Source organism: Mustela nivalis (genome assembly GCF_964662115.1).
Source record: "Mustela nivalis genome assembly, chromosome: 11".
NCBI classification, from domain to species: domain Eukaryota; kingdom Metazoa; phylum Chordata; class Mammalia; order Carnivora; family Mustelidae; genus Mustela; species Mustela nivalis.
The window spans coordinates 15,740,502-15,761,668 of record NC_139030.1 but is presented as its reverse complement, the minus strand read 5'-3'; the positions used below and the strand labels follow the sequence as shown (position 1 = coordinate 15,761,668).

The following is a 21,167-nucleotide window of genomic DNA, read 5'->3' as shown; positions in this document are numbered from 1 at the left end:
TTTTAAGAAGATTTTGTAGTTTTGTAGCTCTCAAGAAATTTGTCCTTGCCATTTAGGTTATCAGATTTATAGACACAGAGCTGTACTAACTACCACCGATAAGGTAGTTAGTACCGTGTAATGGTTTGGTGATACTCTCCTTTTTATTTCTCTTATTTTTAGTTTTGTTTTCCCTTTTTTCTTTTGTCAGTCTTGTTATAAGATTATCAGTCTAATTGATTTTTGGAAAGAACATTTTTGGAAAGTGATTTTATTCTTTTTCCTTATTTTCATTGACTTTTGTTTCTTATCTTTGAGTATGCTGGTATTTAGTAGTGGTATTACAAACAAATGCACCTTTGTTGTTGAGTTGGCTATCTCTTATGCAACCTCAGGATAAGTTAATTTAATTGCTTTCTTAGTAACAAGTACATGTCAATGACTTAATACGGAGAACATGTCTAATTAGAAATAATACGGGCTGGGCGCCTGGGTGGCTCAGTGGGTTAAGCCGCTGCCTTCGGCTCGGGTCATGATCTCAGGGTCCTGGGATCGAGTCCTGCATCGGGCTCTCTGCTCAGCAGGGGGCCTGCTTCCCTTCCTCTCTATCTGCCTGCCTCTGTCTACTCGTGTTCTCTGTCAAATAAATAAATAAAATCTTAAAAAAAAAAAAAAAAGAAATAATACGGGCTAAGGAGGAATTTTGTAAGGAACGTTTTCTATCTCTTCATTCCATTCTAAGTCCTAATCTGGAACTCAGGTGTTAATCAGGAGTTCAAGGAGTCTAAACATCTCTAAGAATACCTGGAAAATTAACTTATCTCAGAATTGTATAATTAAAACCCAGTTCAGGATGACTAAATTAATTGACACTGTATAATGTAAACTCTAAGTAATCATAATTATTGCAAGCATTATATTCCCAAACAACAGAAGCAACAATAAAAGCACCTAATGTTTATTAAGCCCTGAAGATATACCAACTACTTCACAAACACTGTCTTAATTTTCATACATAATAAACTTATGGGATATGTCCCATTATCAACCTTGCTTTCCAGATATGGAACTTCAACCTTCCTCTATGCAGAATTCAGATGCAGTGGGTTGGAGTTCAGATGCAGTGGGTTGCTGAGACTAAATCCCAATAGCACATCAAGTGCCTTAACTCAGTCACTGAGCAAACAACTGTATTTCTTCTGTCCAGTCTTTGTCATCTAATTGTTCAGTGTCTTCTACCACTTCCCTGAATCACCATTCGATTTTATTCTAATCTATATCAGAACTATGGCACTATTTTTCTCATCTGTGGGTTCTTCTATTTCAGAAAATTGAAAGCCTCAATTAGGAATATTTCTAAGTTAAAGAAAATATAGCATCTTTTTAAATGGTATTTTTTAAAAAATGGTGATTTTCCTATGCCACTTAGTGTGTAATACCAGAGTAATATTTATTACTTTGCGCCTAGCATCTCTCTTTTTATGAGCCAGGAATGATTTTTCATAACTGTTTACTTCTGGACTCTGACCAGGACATAGCATTGGGAAGAGATTTTAAAGCCTTCTACTTTTGCTTCAAAGAATAACTTCCTTAGTGTAGTCTAAACTGAAAGGATGATTAATTTCACAGTAAGGGAGGAACACTCACTCTGAAGCCCTTTTTTCATATTCTGTAATGAAACGTTTCCAACCCCTGATTGTTCAATTGCTTTGGCTCCAAATAAAGGGAGTTTTGATAGAGCAGAAGAACACTTCCCAAACCTGCCCAACAATAAGGGTGACCTGAGGCACCCTGTAAAATATAGAATTCAGTGTCTCACCTCAAGTGATATCCTAGAGGGGGAGGGAAAGAATAATTTGGAGTCATAAAACAGTCAAAGTGTAAACTGGGCTTCTGGAATCAAGCAGAAATGGACACAAAAATAAAAAAAATAGATCTACATACTTCAATTTTTAAATAATTTTCTCTTGATCTTCTGATTTCTGTAAATCATATATAGTAACTCCCCTTTGCAAGTAGTTACATGTTTGTGGCATTTAGCTTTTAAGGGGATAAAAATCTACTCTTGAACCTGACACTCTGGTTTCTGCTTTTACGTGATGGTTTCTGGACATTGTCTTTGGCATTTTCAGTGTTCATTTGGTTTGGTTGAGCTTCAGGGCTGAAGATTTGGCCTCTTTCGGAAGATGTAACCAGGACAGCATGGACCACATGCCAGTCCACTTGAGTATACATGAAGTGTGTGAGATTGAATATCAATTTGTTATATATTTGAGGTGCATGCTGTCAGGAACTTTACAAATACAGATATCAGGGGGATTTTATGTTACTATGGGAGAAATCAACTTTCTTAAGGTATTAAATAACCATTAGAATAATTCCTTTGTAAAGTTCTATTGTGAGTTCTGTTTCCTTTTGGAAAAAATATATATGTATATTTCTCATCAGCTTAGTATTCAGGTCATTTTTCATAAGTAGCATATAAAAGAGAACATTAATCTTTATCAATGTCTGCTTGTATTTTTATCAAAAGGTCAGTTATTCTGAAATACTTCCAATGCATAACCCTTTCCTTTAATAAGAGTCTCTCTTTATTAACTCCTCCTATAGCTGCTCAACCTTTAAAAGAAAAGTACTGGTTTTCCTCAAAGATGTTATCACCTCCAGGAAACTAAGGCAAGCAATGTTATATCACTTGTCCAAGTCTGCACAGTAAAGGTTGGGCCAGACACACAATCCACACAAACACTTTCACACCCCACAAACAATGTTCACTACTACATTATCACACAGACTTAGATTAATGTGATGATGGAAGATATTAAATAAAAACATGAGCAAGGAAAAGGTGTTCATCACCAATCAAAATACTGGTGTTTTAGGAAATGACTCGAGTTTTCTTTTAAAGGTAATGAACAATAAAATTTCCATTCACAATATTGAATTCTCTTTTCAATTTAACTAGAATTTAATATAAAGATTGAGACTTGAATTTGATAATCAAGATTTAGAGTACATATATATTATAAAAAATTACTATAAAAATAATCATATGAAGTTTGTAATGTTGAGTTAGGGAAGCTTCTCTTGATGTACTACTAGGATCTAAAATAGGAAATAGGGGTGCCTGAGGTTAAGCCTCTGCCTTCAGCTCAGGTCATGATCTCAGGGTCCTGGGATCGAGCCTCGCATTGGGCTCTCTGCTCAGCAGGGAGCCTGCTTCCCGCCCCCACCTCCGCCTCTTTCTGCCTGCCTCTCTGCCTACTGTGATCTCTCTCTCTGTCAAATAAGTAAGTCTTTTAAAAAATTAGGAGATTTTAGAAATACTCGCATAAAGATTTTAAATTTTTCTATAGAAGATACATACAGTACAAAGGTAAACAGTTGAGTAAAATATTTGTTGAATTCATGAAAACAAAATTATAATTTACAATAAAAAGAACCTTTAGAAATCAACATAAAAAAAAGACATTAATAGCCTCATGGAACATACTTTGATAGATACAAATGAAACACAAAATATTAAAGCTATGACAAGATGATCAAACTAAATCATAATTTAATTACAACTTTAATGTTTTGTGTTTGTTTTTGTCTTTCAGACAATCCAAATCAGCACAATGGGTAACTTTTTTTTTTTTATTATGGCATGAAACAAACAAATGCTGGGGCGCCTGGGTGGCTCAGTTGGTTAAGTGTATGCCGTCAGCTCCGGGCATGATTTCAGGCTCCTGGGGTCCCATCCTATATCAGGTTCAGTGAGGAGCCTGCTTCTCCCTCTCCTACTCCCCCTGCTTGTGCTCTCTCAAATAAATAAAATCTTAAAAAAAAAAACCCACAAAAAAATAAATGTACAAGCATACACACACACACTTGTGTATCACATAGCAATATAGATTGTTTTCAGTCTTTCTAGATTTTGACTTGTTAATATGAATCAAAAAAACTTACTTCTGGGAATATATCCTAAGGAGATACATAAATGTGCAATGAAAATAATCTCAGATTTTGTATAATACATGAAAAATCTGATCATGTAACTATTAATATGCAATACTTATGTAAATTATCATACATTCTTAAAAAATATACTTACTGTAAGTTTAGTTACCATCTGTCACCATACAAAATTATTGTAATATTATTAACTATATTCCCTGTGCTGTAAATTATATCCCCATGACTTATTTATTTTATAACTGGAAGTTTGTACCTATTAATCCCATTCACCTCTTGTACCCACTTCCCATCCCTCCCCCTCTGGTAACCAGCAGTTACCTATGTCTATGATTTTTGGTGTAAATTATGTATATTAACTCCCCTTTGCAAGTAGTTACATGTTTGTGGCATTTTGAACATTTGTTTCAATTTTTAGATTATACATATAAGTGAAATCATACAGTATTTGTCTTGTTTCACTTAGCATAGCACCTACTAGGTCCTTCCATATTATCACAAGTGGCAAGATTTCATTCTTTTGTGGATGAGTAATATTTATAATATACATGTAATAATAGATATAATAAAATAAGATAAACCTATCTATCTATATCTTCTTTACCCATTCATCTACCCATGGACACCTAGTTTTCCTCCATATCTTAGATATTGTAAATAATGCCACAGTGATCAAAGGGATGCATATATATGTTCAAATTAGTATTTTAATTTTTCTCAAATACCCAGTCGTGGGACTGCCAGATTGGGGGTAGTTCTATTTTTAAATTTTTGAGGAACTTCCGTGCTATTTCCATAATAGGTACATCAATTTACATTCCCATCAATAGTGTATAGGAGCTCCCTTTTCTCCACATCCTTGCCAACACTTATTTTTTTTCCATTCTATTTTATTTTATTTCTTTTCAGTGTTCCAGAATTCATTGTTGATGCACCACATCCAGTGCTCCATGCAATAAGTGCCCTCCATAATACCCATCACCCCCCTCCCCTCCAAAACCCTCAGTTGCCAACACTTACTTTTAAAAGATTTCTTTATTTATTTGAGAGAGAGAGAGAGAGAGCAAGCCTAAGTGGGGAAGGAGCAGAGGGAAATGAAGATAGAGAAGCTCAAGCAGACCCCCACTGAGTACAGAGCTTGACATGCAGCTCCATCTGTGACCCTGAGACTATGACCAGAGCCAAAACCGAGTCAGACGCTTAACTGAGCCACCTAGACACCCCTTGTCCCTTGATAGTAATCAGTCTGGCAGGTGTGAGGTGATATCTCCTGGTGGTTTTGATTTGGATTTCCCTGATGATTAGTGATGTTGAGCATTTTTTTTCAGGTGCCTTTTTGCTGTCTATTTGTCTTCTATGGAAAAATGTATATTCAAGCCCTCTTTCCATTTTTAACATTTTTTTTTTTGGTCAGATACTGAATTGTGTAGCCTATTTATATATTTTGGATATTAACCCTTTATTGAACATATGATTTGTAATTACCTTCTCCTATTCAATAGGTTGCCTTTTCATTTTGTTGATGGTTTTCTTCACTGAAAGCTTTTTAGTTGAATATAATCTCATTTGTTTATTTTAGATTTTGTTGCCCTTGCCTGAGAAGATATGTCTTCCTGAACAAAGGGGTGAAAAATTTGCTAAGATTGATGTCAAAGTGTTTACTACCTGGGTTTTCTTCTAGGGTTTTATGGTTTCAGGTCTTACATTTAAATCTATAATATGAATTTCATTTTATAAATGGTGAAATACAATTGTTTAGTTTCATTCTTTTGCATGTAGCCCTCCAGTTTTCCCAACACCTTTTATTGAAGAGACTGTCTTTTCTCCATTTTATATTCTTGCCTCCTTTGCCATTACCATAGATTAATTGACCATATAGCTGTGGATTTATTTGTGAGCCATCTATTCTATTGTACTGATATATGTGCCTGTTTTGTGCAAGTGTAATACTATTTTAATTAGTACAGCTTTGTAGTATAGTTTGAAATCAGGGGCCATGATACTTCTAGCATTGTTTTACTTTCCCAAGGTTCCTTTGGCTCTTCAGGGTCTTTTGTGGTTCCTTACAAATTTTAGGATTCTTTGTTCTAGTTCTGTGAAAAATGCCATTGGTTTTTAAATGGGGATTACAATGAATTTGCAGATTGCTTTGGAGAATATGGACAGTTTAATAGCATTCTTCTAATCAGGAGTACAGTATATTCTTCCATTCATTTATATGATATTCAGTTTCTTTCTTAGGTGTCTTATAGTTTTCAGAGTACAGGTTTTTTTACCATCTGGTTAAAGTTACCCTTAAGGGTATTTTTTTTAATGCAATTATAAATGGGATTATTTTCTTAATTTCTCTTTCTGATAGCTGATTATTTATGTACAGAAATGCAGCCAGTTGGGCCACTTGGGTGGCTCAGTTGGTGAAGCATCTACCTTCAGGTCAGGTCATGATCTCAGGGTCCTGGGATTGAGGCCCGCATCAGGATCCCTACTCAGCAGGGAGTCTGCTTCTCCTGTGGCCTCTCCCCACTTCCACTGGCTCCTGCTCTCTCTATAGATAAGCTCTTAAGAAAGAAAGAAAGAAAGAAAGAAAGAAAGAAAGAAAGAAAGAAAGAAAGAAAGAAAGAAAGAAAGAAAAATACAACCAAGTTCTGTACATTGATTTTATATCTTACAACTTTACTGAGCTCATTTATTTGTTTTAGATTTTTTTTTAATTGTTCTAGTACTTTTTCATGAACTCTTTAAGGCTTTCTGTATGGTGTCACATCATCTACACATAGTGACGGTTTTATTTATTCCTCTCCATTTTGGATGCCTTTTGTTTTCTGTTTGTTTGTTTTGCCTAATTGCTGTGTGTAGGACTTCCAGTACTACATTGAATGAAGTGGCAAGAGTGGACATCTTTCTCTTATTCCTAATCTTAAAGAAAAAGCTTTCAGCTTCTTAATGTTGTATATGATGTCAGCCATGGTTTGTCATATATGCCTTTTGTTATGGTGATATATGTTCCTATACTCATTATGTTGAGAGTATTTATCATAAATGTTAAATTTTGTCAAGTGATTTTCTGCATCTGTTGAGATGATCGTATGATTTTTCCTTTTCCTTTTGCTAATGTAGTATATCACATTGAGTGGCTTGTTGATGTTGAACCATCGTGCATTCCTGTATAAATCCTGATTGTGTTATATGATACTATTGATGTATTGTATTCAGTTTGCCAATACTTTGGGGGGATTTTGCATCTATATTCATCAGGGATATTGACTTCTAATTTTCTTTTTCTTTTCTTTCTTCCTTTCCTTTCTTTTCCTTTTCTTCCTTTCTTCCCTCTTTCCTGTCCTTTCTTTCTTTCATTCTTTCCTGTCCTTTCTCTTCCTTTCTCTCCCTCCCTCTCTCTCTCTCTCTCTCTCCCCCCCCCTCCCCTCTCCCCCACCCACCTTCCTCCCCCATCTCTCACCTTCCTCCTCACCCATATTCCTCCCTTCCTTCCTTCCATCTTGTAATGTCTGGTTTTGGTATCAGGGTACTGCTAGCCTCTTCAACTTTTTGGAACAGTTTGAGAAGTATAGGTAGTAACACTTTAAATATTTGGTAGAATTCACCTATGAAGCCATATGGTCCTAAACCTTTGTCTTGGGGGAATTTTTAAATTACTGATTTGATTTCATTACTTACAATCAATCTATTCAGATATTCTGTTTCTTTTTGATTCAGTCTTATAAGATTGTGCACTTCTAGTAATTTTATCCATTTCTTCTAGTTGTTTTTAATGTGTTTACATATAATTATTCATAGTATTCTCTTATGATCCTTTGTACTTCTGTAGTATCCATTATAACTTCTCTTTCATGTTGGATTCTATTCATTTGATCCCTTTCTCGTTGTCTATTGATGAGTCTGGCTAGACATTTCCTGATTTTTTTCATTGCAAAGAACCAGCTTTTAGTTTCACTGAAATTTTAGGCTCTATTTTATTTATTTCTGCTCTGATCTTTGTCCATTTCTTTCCTTCTACTAAAGTTGGATTTGGTTTTGTTGTTGTTGTTGTTGCGATTATTTTTGCATTTTTTAAAAAAATTCTGGATCCTTTAGGTGTAAAATTAAATTGGGGGGGGTGATTTTTCTTATTTCTTGAGGTAGGCCTGTATCACGATGAATTTCCTTCTTGTCGCTGCATTTGGCGCATCTCATAGATTTTGAAATATTGTATTTCTCGTAAGGTATTTTTTTAATTTCAATTCTTTGATTTCTGTGTTGACCTATTGATGTTTTGCCTCCATGTATTTGTGTTTTTTCCAGTTTTCTTGTAACTAATTTTTAGTTTCATAATATCATAGTTAGAAAAGATGCATGATAGGACTTTAACATTCCTTAACTTACAGGTTCTGTTATGGCCTAACCAGTGACATATCAAGAAGAATGTACCATGTGCATCTGACAAGAAAATGTATTCAGTAGTTGGATGAAATATTGTGTGTATACATACATACATATATATATGTATATATGTATGTATTAAGTCCAACTGGTCTACTCTGTATTTTAAGGCCATTGTTTTCAAATTGATTTTCTGTCTGGGTGATCCGTTGACGTAAGTGAGATATTAAAGTCCTTACTAATATTGTCTTATTGACAGTTTCTTTCTTTATGTCTATTACTGTTTGCTTTATATATTTAGGTGCTTCTATCTTGGATGCATAAATATTAGTGAATGTTATGTCTTCTTCTTAGAGGACATTATTATTATGCAATATCCTTCTTGTCTTTGTAACAGTGTTTATTTTAAAGTTTATTTCATCTGGTATGAGTATTGCTAATCCAACTCTTTTTCTTTCCATTTTCATAGAATATATTTTCCCATTGCTTCATTTTCAGTCTGTGTATGCCTTTTGGTTTGAAATATGTCTTGACTGTACTATAGAACTGGGTCTTATTTTTTGTTTTTTTAAAAATGTATAATTAATTAGCATATGATGTTATATTAGTTTGAGGTGTAGAAGTATAATGATTCACCAATTCTATACATTACTCATTACTCATCATTTTAAGTGTACTCTTAATCCTCTTTATCTGTTTCACTCACCCAGGTCCCCTCTGGTGATTGTTAATTTGCTCTCTACATTTAAGAGTGTTTTTTCGTTCTCTCTCTCTCTCTCTCATTTTTTCCCTCTTGTTTGGCTTCTTAATCTCACATAAGAATGAAATCATATGGGTTTATCTTTCCTTATCTGACCTGTTTCACTTAGCATTATACATTCTAGGTATATTCATATTATTGTCAGTGGCAAAATCTCATTCTTTTTATGACTCAGTAATATTCCATTGTGTATCTATACTATATCTTCTTTATCCACTCATCAATTGACATTTGGGTTGCTTCTGTATCCTGGGTATTGTCAATAATGCTGCCAAAAACATAGGGGAACATGTATCTCTTCAGATTAGTATTTTGTTTTCTTTGGATAAATATTCAGGAGTAGGATTACTTGATCATATGGTAAATGTATTTTAATTTTTTGAGAAACCTCTGTACTGCTTCCTACAATGGCTCTCTTATTTTGTTATTGTTTCCATTTTTTTTAATTTATTCAGCCACTGTATGTCTTTTGATTAGAGCATTTAGCCCATTTACATTTAAAGTAATTATTGGTAAGTATGTACTTACAGCTATTTTCTTAATTCATTTATAGTTGTCTTTGTAGTTCTCCATTCCCTTCTTCTCTTGGACTTACTTTATGATTTGATGGTTTTCTTTTGTATTATGTTTAGGTTTCTTTCTCTTTATTTTTTGTAAATCTATTGTAGGTTTTTAGTTTGTAGTTACTATGAGGTTCATACATACTGATGTATCTATACAGTAGACTATTTTACACTGCTCAAATGCATTCTAACAGCGCTGCATTTTTATTTCCCCACCCTGTTTTTTTAATGACATATTTTACATCTTTGTGTGTGTGTGTGTATCCTTTAACTACCAATTGTGTTACAGGTGATTTCACTATTCCTTGTCCTTTAAGCTTCATACCGGCTTTTTAAGTGGCAAATCCATAGTCTTTTATGTATATATACATATATGCCCTTTGCCAGTGACATTTGTTCTTTCATATACTTTCCTATTTCTTTTTTTTTTTTTAATTTATTTTTTATTTTCAGCATAACAGTATTCATTATTTTTCACCACACCCAGTGCTCCATGCAATTCGTGCCCTTTATAATACCCACCACCTAGTACCCCAAACTCCCACCCCCCACCCCTTCAAAATCCTCAGATTGTTTTTCAGAGTCCATAGTCTCTCATGGTTCACCTCCCCTTCCAATTTCCCCCAACTCCCTTCTCCTCTCTAACTCCCCATGTCCTCCATGCTATTTGTTATGTTCCACAAATAAGTGAAACCATATGATAATTGACTCTCTCTGCTTGACTTATTTCACTCAGCATAATAATCTCTTCCAGTCCTGTCCATGCTGCTACAAAAGTTGGGTATTTGTCCTTTCTTTTTTTTTTTTTTTTTTTTTTTTTTTTATAAACATATCATTGCTTTTGTTTTTCAATTAAACAAGACCCTTTAACATGTCTTGTAAGGCTAGTTTACTAGTGATAAACCAATTTTTGTTTTGCTGGGAAACTTTATCTCTCCCTCAGCTGTGAATGATAACCTTGCCAGGTAGAGTATTTCTGGTTGTAAGTTTGTTTGTTTGTTTGTTTGTTTTTCCTTTTAGCACTTTAAATATATCCTGTTACTTTACTCTTTCCTGCAAAGTTCTGCTAAAAAATCAGCTTATAGACTTATAGTGTTTTTCTATATGTAGATAATTTGTTTTTCTTTTGCTGCCTTTTAGATTCTCTGTTTACCTTAACTAATCCATTCTTGTACATCATCTAACCTTTTGTTGCTTCCCCGTTGTGTATTTTCATTTTGGTTACCATATTTTGTAGCTTTGATTGGTTCTTTCTTCTATTTTATCTTTGTTGAAGTCCATCTTCATTGTGTTCTTGCATTTTTCTCTCACTTTTGTTAAGCAGTGTTATGACCATTACTTTGAAGTCTTTATCAGGTAAATTACTAATCTCTATTTTATTAGTCTTGTGTGTGGTTTTTTCTTATCCTTTTATTTGGAACCTATTTCTGTGTCTCCTCATTTTGATTGATTTTCCACATTAAACAAACACATAAAGGTATTATGAATTAGGTGATATAGCTACCTCTACCAGTCTTGAAGGAGTGGCCTTGTGTCTGAGTATTATTTTTTAATGAACTGTGTATGCCATTATCAAGCCAGCTGGGGCTGAAGCTGGCACAGGCTGGAGGTGAAACCAAGATGTGTAGCACTGGGCTGCCTTGATGTGATTGCTGGAGCTGGTGTGTGCCAGGAACCCAAGGTGCATTGGGCAGCCCTGGTAGGCCAGATAGAGTGCCTGGACCCCACTCTCACTTGTGCTATTAGTGTGGAGAAGGAACATAAAAAATTCGGGCGCCTGGGTGGCTCAGTGGGATAAGCCGCTGCCTTGGGCTCAGGTCATGATCTCACGGTCTTGGGATTGAGTCCCACATCAGGCTCTCTGCTCAGCAGGGTGCCTGCTTCCCTTCCTCTCTCTCTCTCTGCCTGTCTCTCTGCCTACTTGTGATCTCTGTCTCTCTGTCAAATAAATAAATAAATAAATAAATCTTTAAAAAAAAATGGTGCTCACCAGCACCTCTGACTCTAGAAAGGTTGCCAGCAATTCCCTACCTGTGTCTCAGATTCTCTAAGGTTAGTAAATCAATTTTTGTTTTTTTTCTCATGTAGACTCTAGTTGCCCTTTAATCTACTGGGGTTTTTGTTTTTTGCTTGTCCATTTGCTTGCTTGCTTTTTGCTGTTCCCCAGGGCAGGGGAGAGTCTATTCACATACCCTTTAGTCATATCTGTCCCTACTGCAGGTATCACATCAGGGAGTGGAGTTCCTGTCATTACTATGTCTCTGTCTCTTCTACCCTTGTCTTTGTGGTCTTTCTAGTGTGTGTCATGCAGAAGCAGTTCAGTTGGCCAGTAGTTCTTTGGAGAAAGCACTCTACATGTAGATGTAGATTGGGTGTGTCTGTGAGAGGAAGTGAATTAAGGGTCTTCTTAAGCCAGGTTGGATGGACCCTCTGTTCATAAGACTTTTTTTTTTTTTTTTTTTCAAGAAAGTAACATGTTACCAATTAAAATAGGTTTGAGTTTTTCTTGCTTTATTCTCTTGGTATAACCTCATGTAATAACTAAATAATTTCTATATAGGTTTTTGGTTTATTTTTTAGATTTTCTTAAAATTGTTTATTTGACAGAGATCACAAGTAGGCAGAGAGGCAGGCAGAGAGAGAGAGGAGGCAGGCTCCCTGCCAAGCAGAGAGCCTGATGTGGGACTCGATCCCAGGACCTTGAGATCATGACCCAAACTGAGGGCAGAGGCTTAACCCACTGAGCCACCCAGGCACCCCTCTAAATAGTTTTTCCTCTAATTTTTGTAACAAAACAGTTGGATAAACCTACTTTCTGCACTTTTCTGATAAGCAGATGAAATATTTTAAATAAGTTACTGAAGAAAACACAAATTAAGAATTGATACCATTGAAATTAATGAATAACTTTTTCACCAAAATTTTTGGGGAATGAATTGACCACTCTTCTAAGTTACATACGTGGCTCACCTGTAAAATACCTGTATATGGAAATATTCTCATTCTTCCCTTTCTAGTTCTAGCACTACGTGGAAACAAGTTTGAGTTTGTCTCTCACGGTGTCCTCTTGCAATATATTTATTTCTGCAGTGACAGGCTAGAGAGAAAAGTAGTTTATACATGGTTAGATGATGTATAAATTTATTTCAGTACAAATTGAAAATCCACTGCACCACTGTTAGTAATTGACCTTTAAATGCTCTTCAGGTTATCAAACCAGATATTTTCAATGATGGTACACTGGAAATAGTTTAATACCAGTTGATGTGAAAGTAGCTCATTTGCATTAATTAATGTGGAAAGGTCTGGTATATGAAAATATTTTATTACAAAGAGTGGCATTGTCAATGAGGTTGGTACTCTAATCAGAGGTATATTATGGGGAAAGTTCCGTGTCAAATAATTGGGAAACTTGGGTTATGGAGTATCATTGAAATGAAATTTGCATTATAGACATCTCATGAACATGTAAGAACAACTTGAAGGGGGTTTGTTTATGATGAACAGTTAATTTATTTAACAGGGAATATATCAGAGAATGATTTATTCTGCTCACTCAAAGATCTCCTATTGTCTAATAAAGTATATTCTTCTTGTGCTGGCTGTTGATAATATTTAGCTCAGTTAGATTATATTCTGGGCACAGCAGTCCTACCTGAAATTGAGAATTGATGCCCAGGTCATTTTTGGTGTGCTGTCTGCTTTTAAAACTTGAATTGCCAGCCACCCATTTTCTTAAATAAAATAAATGTATTAAATGGAAACATATTTACCTAATACAATCTCCCATTAGATTTCTACTTACATTCTCTGCTGAAAGTATCATATTTCAATTCATGGTGGCTGTACTATTCAGTTCAAAGTGAGTACATGATGAATGCTAAAATTGCCCAAATAAAATCCTACTTTCCAGATTGGAACACAACTAGACCCCATTAAGGCCAGGAAAAAATATAAATATTACTTTACTATGTATCTGTGTGGTGATGGCATCATGATGCCCATAGGTGAACAGAATGACTAAATTGGTTTTTTGGCAGATAGTCTTTTTTCCTATTAGCAAGTTTATTTTTATTTGTTTTTTTAATATAGGTTCTGGCATAAATAGAGCTGAATTTGAGCAATGTCTAAAGTTTTATCTTTATCACCATCTTTTTATCTGTTTCACCATATTCAATATTTTGCTATGTCTACCACTCACCATAATTGTGATACGATTAAAGAATCCTGTATGTATGTGTGTGTGTGTGTGTGTGTGTGTTTATTTGGTACCACATTAAAATAGTCCTCACATGTTTGGAATCTGTAAGATTTAGATTCCAGTCTTGGTTTGACTAATTTTATATCCTAGATGAATAACATCTAAAAGTTTATGATGAATGTTAGATTAGAAAATGAATGAAATTTAGGGCACCTGGGTGGCTCAGTGGGTTAAAGCCTCTGCCTTTGGCTCAGGTCATGGTCCCAGGATCCTGGGATGGAGCCCCACATCGGGCTCTCTGCTCAATGGGGAGCCTGCTTCCCTCTCTCTCTCTCTGCCTATCTCCTCTGCCTACTTATGATCTCTGTCTATCAAATAAATAAATAAAAATCTTAAAAAAAAATGAATGAAAGTAGATTAAAATAGCATCAATGAATATTAATATAACTTTAATTTCCTCCCATATTTATTTTTCCTTTCAACAGTTCTTGTTCAATATTCACAAAGGTTTTTTTCTTACAGAGTTTTATAACTGTTTCTGTAGAACTGCTGCTTCTAATTTTAATTGTATTTACTACATTAGAGTATCCTTCTAGTCTAGTTCTTCACTGTGTAATATAGATAAAATTTTTCCAGCAACAAAGTCACTACTTATTCGTTTTAAAAGGTATTCCATTATCCTAGAACAAACTTGGCATCGTTATACCATTTACTTCCAAGAGAAACAGTGCCCTTTTGCCTATACTGTCTTTTCTCTCACTGGCATTCTTTCATAAATGGTATTTACTCAGAGACTTGCTTCTTCACATTCTAGTTTTCCTAACTGTTTGAGTCAATGGCAAATCCATAATCCTATTTTAAATATTCTCCAGGCCATGAAAACGCATGCTATTTATACCAATTCGGCAGTTAAACTGCAGTGCAGAAAAAGCTTTGGCACCCTGAGATATAAACCTCTGGTTTAATCGTAAATTACTAGAGTGCCCTGTTTTTCTTTCTTGTAAGTATAACTCTCCTTGACATGAATCTCCATAGAGTGTTAGGTAATAACTGATAGTCCAAGAAAAAAAATTGTGAAAAACAGCTAAAGGAGAAGGGGATTTACATTTTTAATCTGATCTATTAGATCATCTTTCCAAAATGAAATCTCTCTTCACTGTGGTAATCACAATTAATTCATGCCTACTCCTGTCAATAAATTTTTGGATGATGGCTTAATAGGTCTTTCAGAAATGAATCTTTTGCAAAGCGGGAGCAGTGCTTCCTGTCCCAGCTCCCTGAAAAAGAATGTGCACAGAGATTAAGTCACAGTAATCAGACAGACGTGAGCTTGAATTATTGTTCTGTCCCATACTCAAACTTTCAGTGCTTCCAGAGCCTATTATGTGAATTATGAATGATAGTATCCATTTCCTAATGTGCATTTAAATGTTAAATAATATATTTAAAGCACTTAGAAGAGTCCGATATATAGTATATGCTCAATTCAAGAATTGTTACTGTTACAGTTACAATCTTGAAGCCAAAAAGTATAATTGCAGATTTATTATCTACAAATCCTAATTTAACCATGACCTGCAACAGAGTATTCTAAACTAATGTAATGCTGCTTAACCTTGTCACCCTGACTGGATCAAGGGCTCCTTGGAGACAGAAATTACGTTTATTATGGTTTTTGCGTTTGGCAAGGTACTTAACATATAAGCTTGCGCATAATTAATATTCCATAAATATTTATAAACTGACAGATAAAATATAATAATAGAAATATCAACTGATATTCTTTTGTGTTATATCCTGTTCTTAAAATAATCTTTATTATCACAATCTTTTTTTTTTTTCTAATAGTGCTTAGTGCAGGGCTTGTGTCAAAGAAATTGCTTAACAGATATTTGTTAAATGAATGGCAGTAGCTAGTTTTCATTTATAAAACATGAATGCCACCATTCTGGAGAACTTCTGTATTTTTCTTGCATCCCAAGTTCTTGCAGCCCTTGAATATGCTTGCTTTTTTTTTTCCCCTCCAGTTATATATCATGCTACGTCTACATTACTTACTAGTACAGTTGATCTTCACTATTTCTGGATTCCAGATTTCCAAATACCTGTTTTCTAAAATTTATTTGTAGCCTCAAAATCAACCCTCACTGTGCTTTCTTAGGCATTCCCAGGCAGTGCAGAGCCACAGAACATTTTAGCAGCCTGATAGATACACCTTTTCCCAGCTGAGATCAAACAAGATGACACTCTGCCTCCTTGTTTCAGCTATCATACCTTAAATTAATGTCGCTTTCATGGTTCTTTCAATGTTCCAGTTTTCACACATCTGTGCTTTTTGCTGCAGGTTTGCTGTTTAAAATGCCCCCTAAGCAGAGTGCTGAAATGCTGTGTTGCTAGGTGCAAGAGAATGTGATGTGCTCTATTGGGAAAGCACACATGTCAGATAAACCGTATTCCCCATGAGTTACAATGCTGCTGGCCATGAGTTCAGTGTTAGGGAATCAACAATATTAAATATTAAATACAGCATCTTTACAAAGAAATACACATGAAACAAGGTTATGTACTGATGGGTTGATGAAAACGTTGCAACCAGACACTCACAGGAACCTAACCCTGTATTTCTTCTAGGAGGCTAGGGTTCAGTATTTGCTAATTCGCTGTTTACCATGACTTATAGAATAAAACTATAGCAAATAACAAGAACCAATCACTCTTAGTGATAGACACTTAAGTAATCAACCTCTTCTTGAGGTTCCCAAAGTAATGTAGAAATGATAAGGATGAGCTTGCATTGTTGGATCTTAGGAAGCTTTCTGTACCACCCAGTACCTTTGGCATCATGAGGTTTAATGATTGGGCATCCCAAGGCCAGCTTCCAGGAATAAGCTTTGATCAAGTTTTTACATAGTATTTTTCAAGTTTGCCCCACTCCCACTACCTTTGCCATAACCATTCACACTGTGTAACAGGCAGTGGAACATTATTTGCAGAGATGCAATGAATATGTGATTTGTGGCTGTGAAATGTCTTTCTCCCTAAGGATCTCATCAGATGTTCAGTTTGGCTCTCATTATGCAGCAGCCAATCATTACAGGAAAAAGACTGTTCCTAACCTTTGTAACTCCAATTTTATCCTCTCAAATCCTGAAATAAGACTTACCTAGCTAATATAGAAGAGGAATCTAGGATAAAAGGAAATGAGGAAACGATGATAATAATAATAGACATACTATCCAAGGAGTGGGGAGTAGGGAGGAGAGAAATGGAGAGATAGAGAGAAATGCAGATTAACACAGTGAATTTAAACCAATGCACCTTAATACAGGTGTTCAGTAAAGCTAGATACAATTCTCTTTGAAAAAATGTCCCTTTTGAAATCTCTGTAACACTATGCAAACATATAAAAGGAAACCTCCACCTCTAACCCTGTCCAAGATCCCTTCTACTGCATACTGGTTATATTCTCTTGTGGGCATAGAGTACTTTTTTAATGATCGAAAATTAAAAACAAGAAGTATTTGAGATATACTGGGAGTAAGCACGCATATGTGTGTGCACATGTGCATACACAAATGCACACATATGCACAGACATACACACACCAAAGATGAGCGGATTTACAGGAAAGCTGTAAGCTAGGAATAAAGGGCTACGTTCTAATTATCTGCAGATGGCAAGCTCTGGTTTTGTAAGACACATGTAGAGGAGGTGAAACCCTGTGACTTGTTACTAACACCGGTTCTGGGTTTGCACACAAGTCAAGATTAATTTCGTTATTGTAGTCTTCCACCTCAGCACATGAGCAAAAGGGAAAATGTGTTGGGCTAAGAACTATATGAAGCAAGAAGTACCTCATTTGGAGGACTTTGTTTGGATTCCTTTGGATTCATACATTAAAAAGAGCCAGAAATCTCTATAACAAGAATTCTAGGAAGAGAGCAAAATTCAGTTGTTACATCTGGTTTGACTTGATTGTTTTGGCCTTATTTAACCAAAATAATAATGCACAGGAACTCTTTCTCTCAAAATGCATGTGCACTTAGCATTCAGCTACAGTGTGTTAGGTAATTAACAGACAGGGTGAATAGACAGACTCCTTTTACCCATAATGTCACTGGCACATTTGTTTGCTTGGAAGATGAAGCTCTCACTTGGCAGTTTGCTTTGGCAACAGGACTTTCTGAGATGGGGAAAAAAATGTTTGTAGAGGTAGTCACATTATTTATCTTTTGTCAGCTATAGTAGTAAATTCAAGGTTTAAAATTTGTAGTCAAATATGTAATTTTATAGAATACAGTGTGAATGCCAGAAGAGACACCAGGAAAAATTATTTTTGTTTCTACAACCATAGAGCAATGGCAATCTTAGATTTAACAGTTACATTTACAGGAATAGGAGAATAAAGCTTCATTATAAAACACAATACTATAATAAAGGGTAGAACAATTGCAATTTCCATGCAAAAAGACAACACTAATATTTCCTTACCAAATATGTGGCCAATCATGTGTAATTGAAGCTATTACTGCAGAAAGAAGAAATAAAAATTTGACTTCTAGGAAGTTTTCATTGACAGTATTATAATACTTGTGCAGTGTATAGCTACTACAGAAATCAAAAAGCTTTTCTGTAAAAATGAAAGTATCGATGTTAGTTTTCCCCTCAGATGTCCTGGGGAGGCAAAGGGAGAAATAGAAAAAGTTCAGGATATACGAGAGGAATTGGTCTAGTGTGACTGAAGCATAGACTAGGTAAAGGGAAGTAGTGGACGGGAAAGCTGGAAAAGCAGGTAGAACCTGAATTATCACTATCTTCAAACATCGATGAAGCAGCTTGAGCTTTATTTTATAGGCAGTGAGGAATCCTTTAGCATTTCGAACGAGACAGCAATATAATCACAATTATACTAAGAATAGAGTGGATTGAGTAAGTGAATTGAACTGACCATCAGAACAGTCATGAAATTCCTGGAGGAAGGCTCAGAACTGTAATATTTCACATTTTGATTTCTCTCTAAAATCAGTTCTTAGATTTCTTCAATTTGATTGAGAACATGTCTACACCTTAACATGGAGCTTTTATTCTAAAGTAAGGTCCATAACTCTTTTTTTCTTTTTTTTTTTTAATTTCAGATTTTTCATTATTCTTATACCGCTTCATATGTGATTTACAACATACACACTAGGTAAGTTCTTTGGTTTTCCGGTTTTCATGAGCAATTGTCCAGCTAAATTATTGACATAAATGTCAACTTGTTCATGTAAAAATATTTACCTTTTTTCAAGGGAAGTTTGGGAGTTAAATCCTCCAGAAGTAGAGGACTCCGTCTTGCAGTATGCGGCCTGGGGTGTCCAAGGGCAACAGCTGGTAAGCACAGGCACTGGTCCTCACCACATGCTATCAGCCATGTTCCTGTGGAAAATATTTACAGAAGCCACTTCCTTGTGCACATTTCCTACTATACTTGATGTTTTCTATTTACATCTTTTATCTAGTATTCCAATTTAAGAATCTATCAGGTAATACCAGTATCATTTTTTCAAATTAATTAAAGAGGAAAAAAAGAGCTTGTAAAATAATGGGCGATTAAACTGCTAGTTCATAATGAAACCTAGAAGAGAGCCAGGAATACTGAGGTCTAGTTCTGCGGATTTCCACTCCGTATGTTGTCAAGTTTATTTCCTCTGAAAGCATTGTTTAGGGTGGATGTTTAAGAAAGTGATTTACACTTGACAGTGGTCTCTTAGGGGAATATTTCTTGAAATATTAGATTTTCAAATTTTCACAGACTCGATAGAATTACTAAAAAGAATTACTAAATTACTAAAGAGAATGACTGATCCATAAAAGCAGTTTGACTAACACCATATTCTTGTCCTTGTCTCATGAAAAGTCTTAAAGACTTTAAGGGGATACTGCTCAGAAAGTGGTATTTCTTGGTTATACAGTGTATGAGTGCTCAAATGTGATACATGCTGCCAAATGGATTTCCAAATTGCTTGAGTGTTTATACTACTGCCAATGACAGTGTAAGGGTTCCCTTTCTATGCTATATTCTTATCAACACCTACCTGGCTTTTCCAGACTATCATATCATATTGTTTCTTAGTAATAACATTATTGCTTCTTCCATTCCAATTTTTATATTTTCTGTTTTATTACAATGTTCTTGCAATGGATAGATTATAAACAGCATGTTCGCCTTTACTTTTGTATATTTAAAAAAATTTATAACAGTGTATTTAGCATAACTATATAGGACTATCTCTGGGCCCATTCCATTATAATAGTCCTAAAAGTGGCAGTAGAAGATGCATAGGATATGCTAGATATGGAGATACCAGTTTTGGTTTAGAGAAGGCATGAATCAGTGCATCTGTGGACTGTGGTGAGTGGGCAGCCAGAAATGGGCAGGGGCTCTAATCCTGCATGTTTTACTCTGATGCTGTCAACAAGAGAGCTTGTCTGTTATGCCAAAGGCAGATCCCAAACACCCAAACTTCTAGAAACTAGAAACCCTAGACAACTTCTTATTTGTGTCACTGGAGAGTCCTTAGGAAACTCTTTGAAACTTTTGTTTTAAATAACACTCATTCTTCAAGCCTTAGAGAAACCTACACCTGTGCCAAAATAATAATTTGATACCCTTGAGCATGTAGTATTAATTACATGCATTTTCTTTGAAGATTCCTCCTTGTTACTAATTACTTATTCTTTAATACAGTCGGAAAAGTCATAGGAAAAAAGACTGAATGTTGACAAAAATCATTGATCTTCTCATGGGAGTCAATTTTTATGTGCTTATATCCTGGGTCCATTGCTTACTAACTATTGACCTTGAGAATATTATTTAATCTGTCTGCCTTCCTTTCCTTATCTTTGACATTGTGGCAGTAACAGTACTTCACCAACAGTGCTAGTCTGGTGTTTAATGTATAAATATAAAAGCACTTTGAATAAAATCTGTATTTTTATTATTTTAAAATATTAATTTAAATAAAATTATTACTTAAATATTATTTTAAATAAAAAATATTTTAAAATATCTTTGTCACTTGAAATTGAACTTGTCTAGGAGGTTTAGTTTCACTAGTTGTTTGGGAAATGAAGCCTAAGTTCTTTGTAATGGCATAGCCCAACGTCCTTTGGGAAAGTTTTGGGATAAAGCCCATATTTGTCAAGGTTATTTTGGGTGCAAATGTAAACATAAATTCAATATAAATTGAAGGACACATCTCCACAAGTGCTAATGGTCCATTTCCTGTGAAATGACAGGCTTTGTCGATATTTGAAGCCATCAGCAAACTCAGCAATATGATTTTATTAG

At 35.0% G+C, this 21,167-nt stretch overlaps 1 protein-coding gene across 3 annotated transcripts in view; it reads left to right on the top strand.

Annotated features, from left to right (window-relative positions):
• The window catches only part of DPP10 (dipeptidyl peptidase like 10), a 1,373,984-nt gene that overhangs the window by 1,201,489 nt on the left and 151,328 nt on the right, over positions 1 to 21,167 (top strand). For all 3 annotated transcript variants that reach the window (XM_082689264.1, XM_082689263.1, XM_082689265.1), the window contains exons 6-7: positions 18,973 to 19,025; positions 19,126 to 19,207. In XM_082689264.1, the coding sequence (XP_082545390.1) occupies positions 18,973 to 19,025; positions 19,126 to 19,207 (135 nt within the window). The remainder of the gene's footprint in view (positions 1 to 18,972; positions 19,026 to 19,125; positions 19,208 to 21,167) is intronic.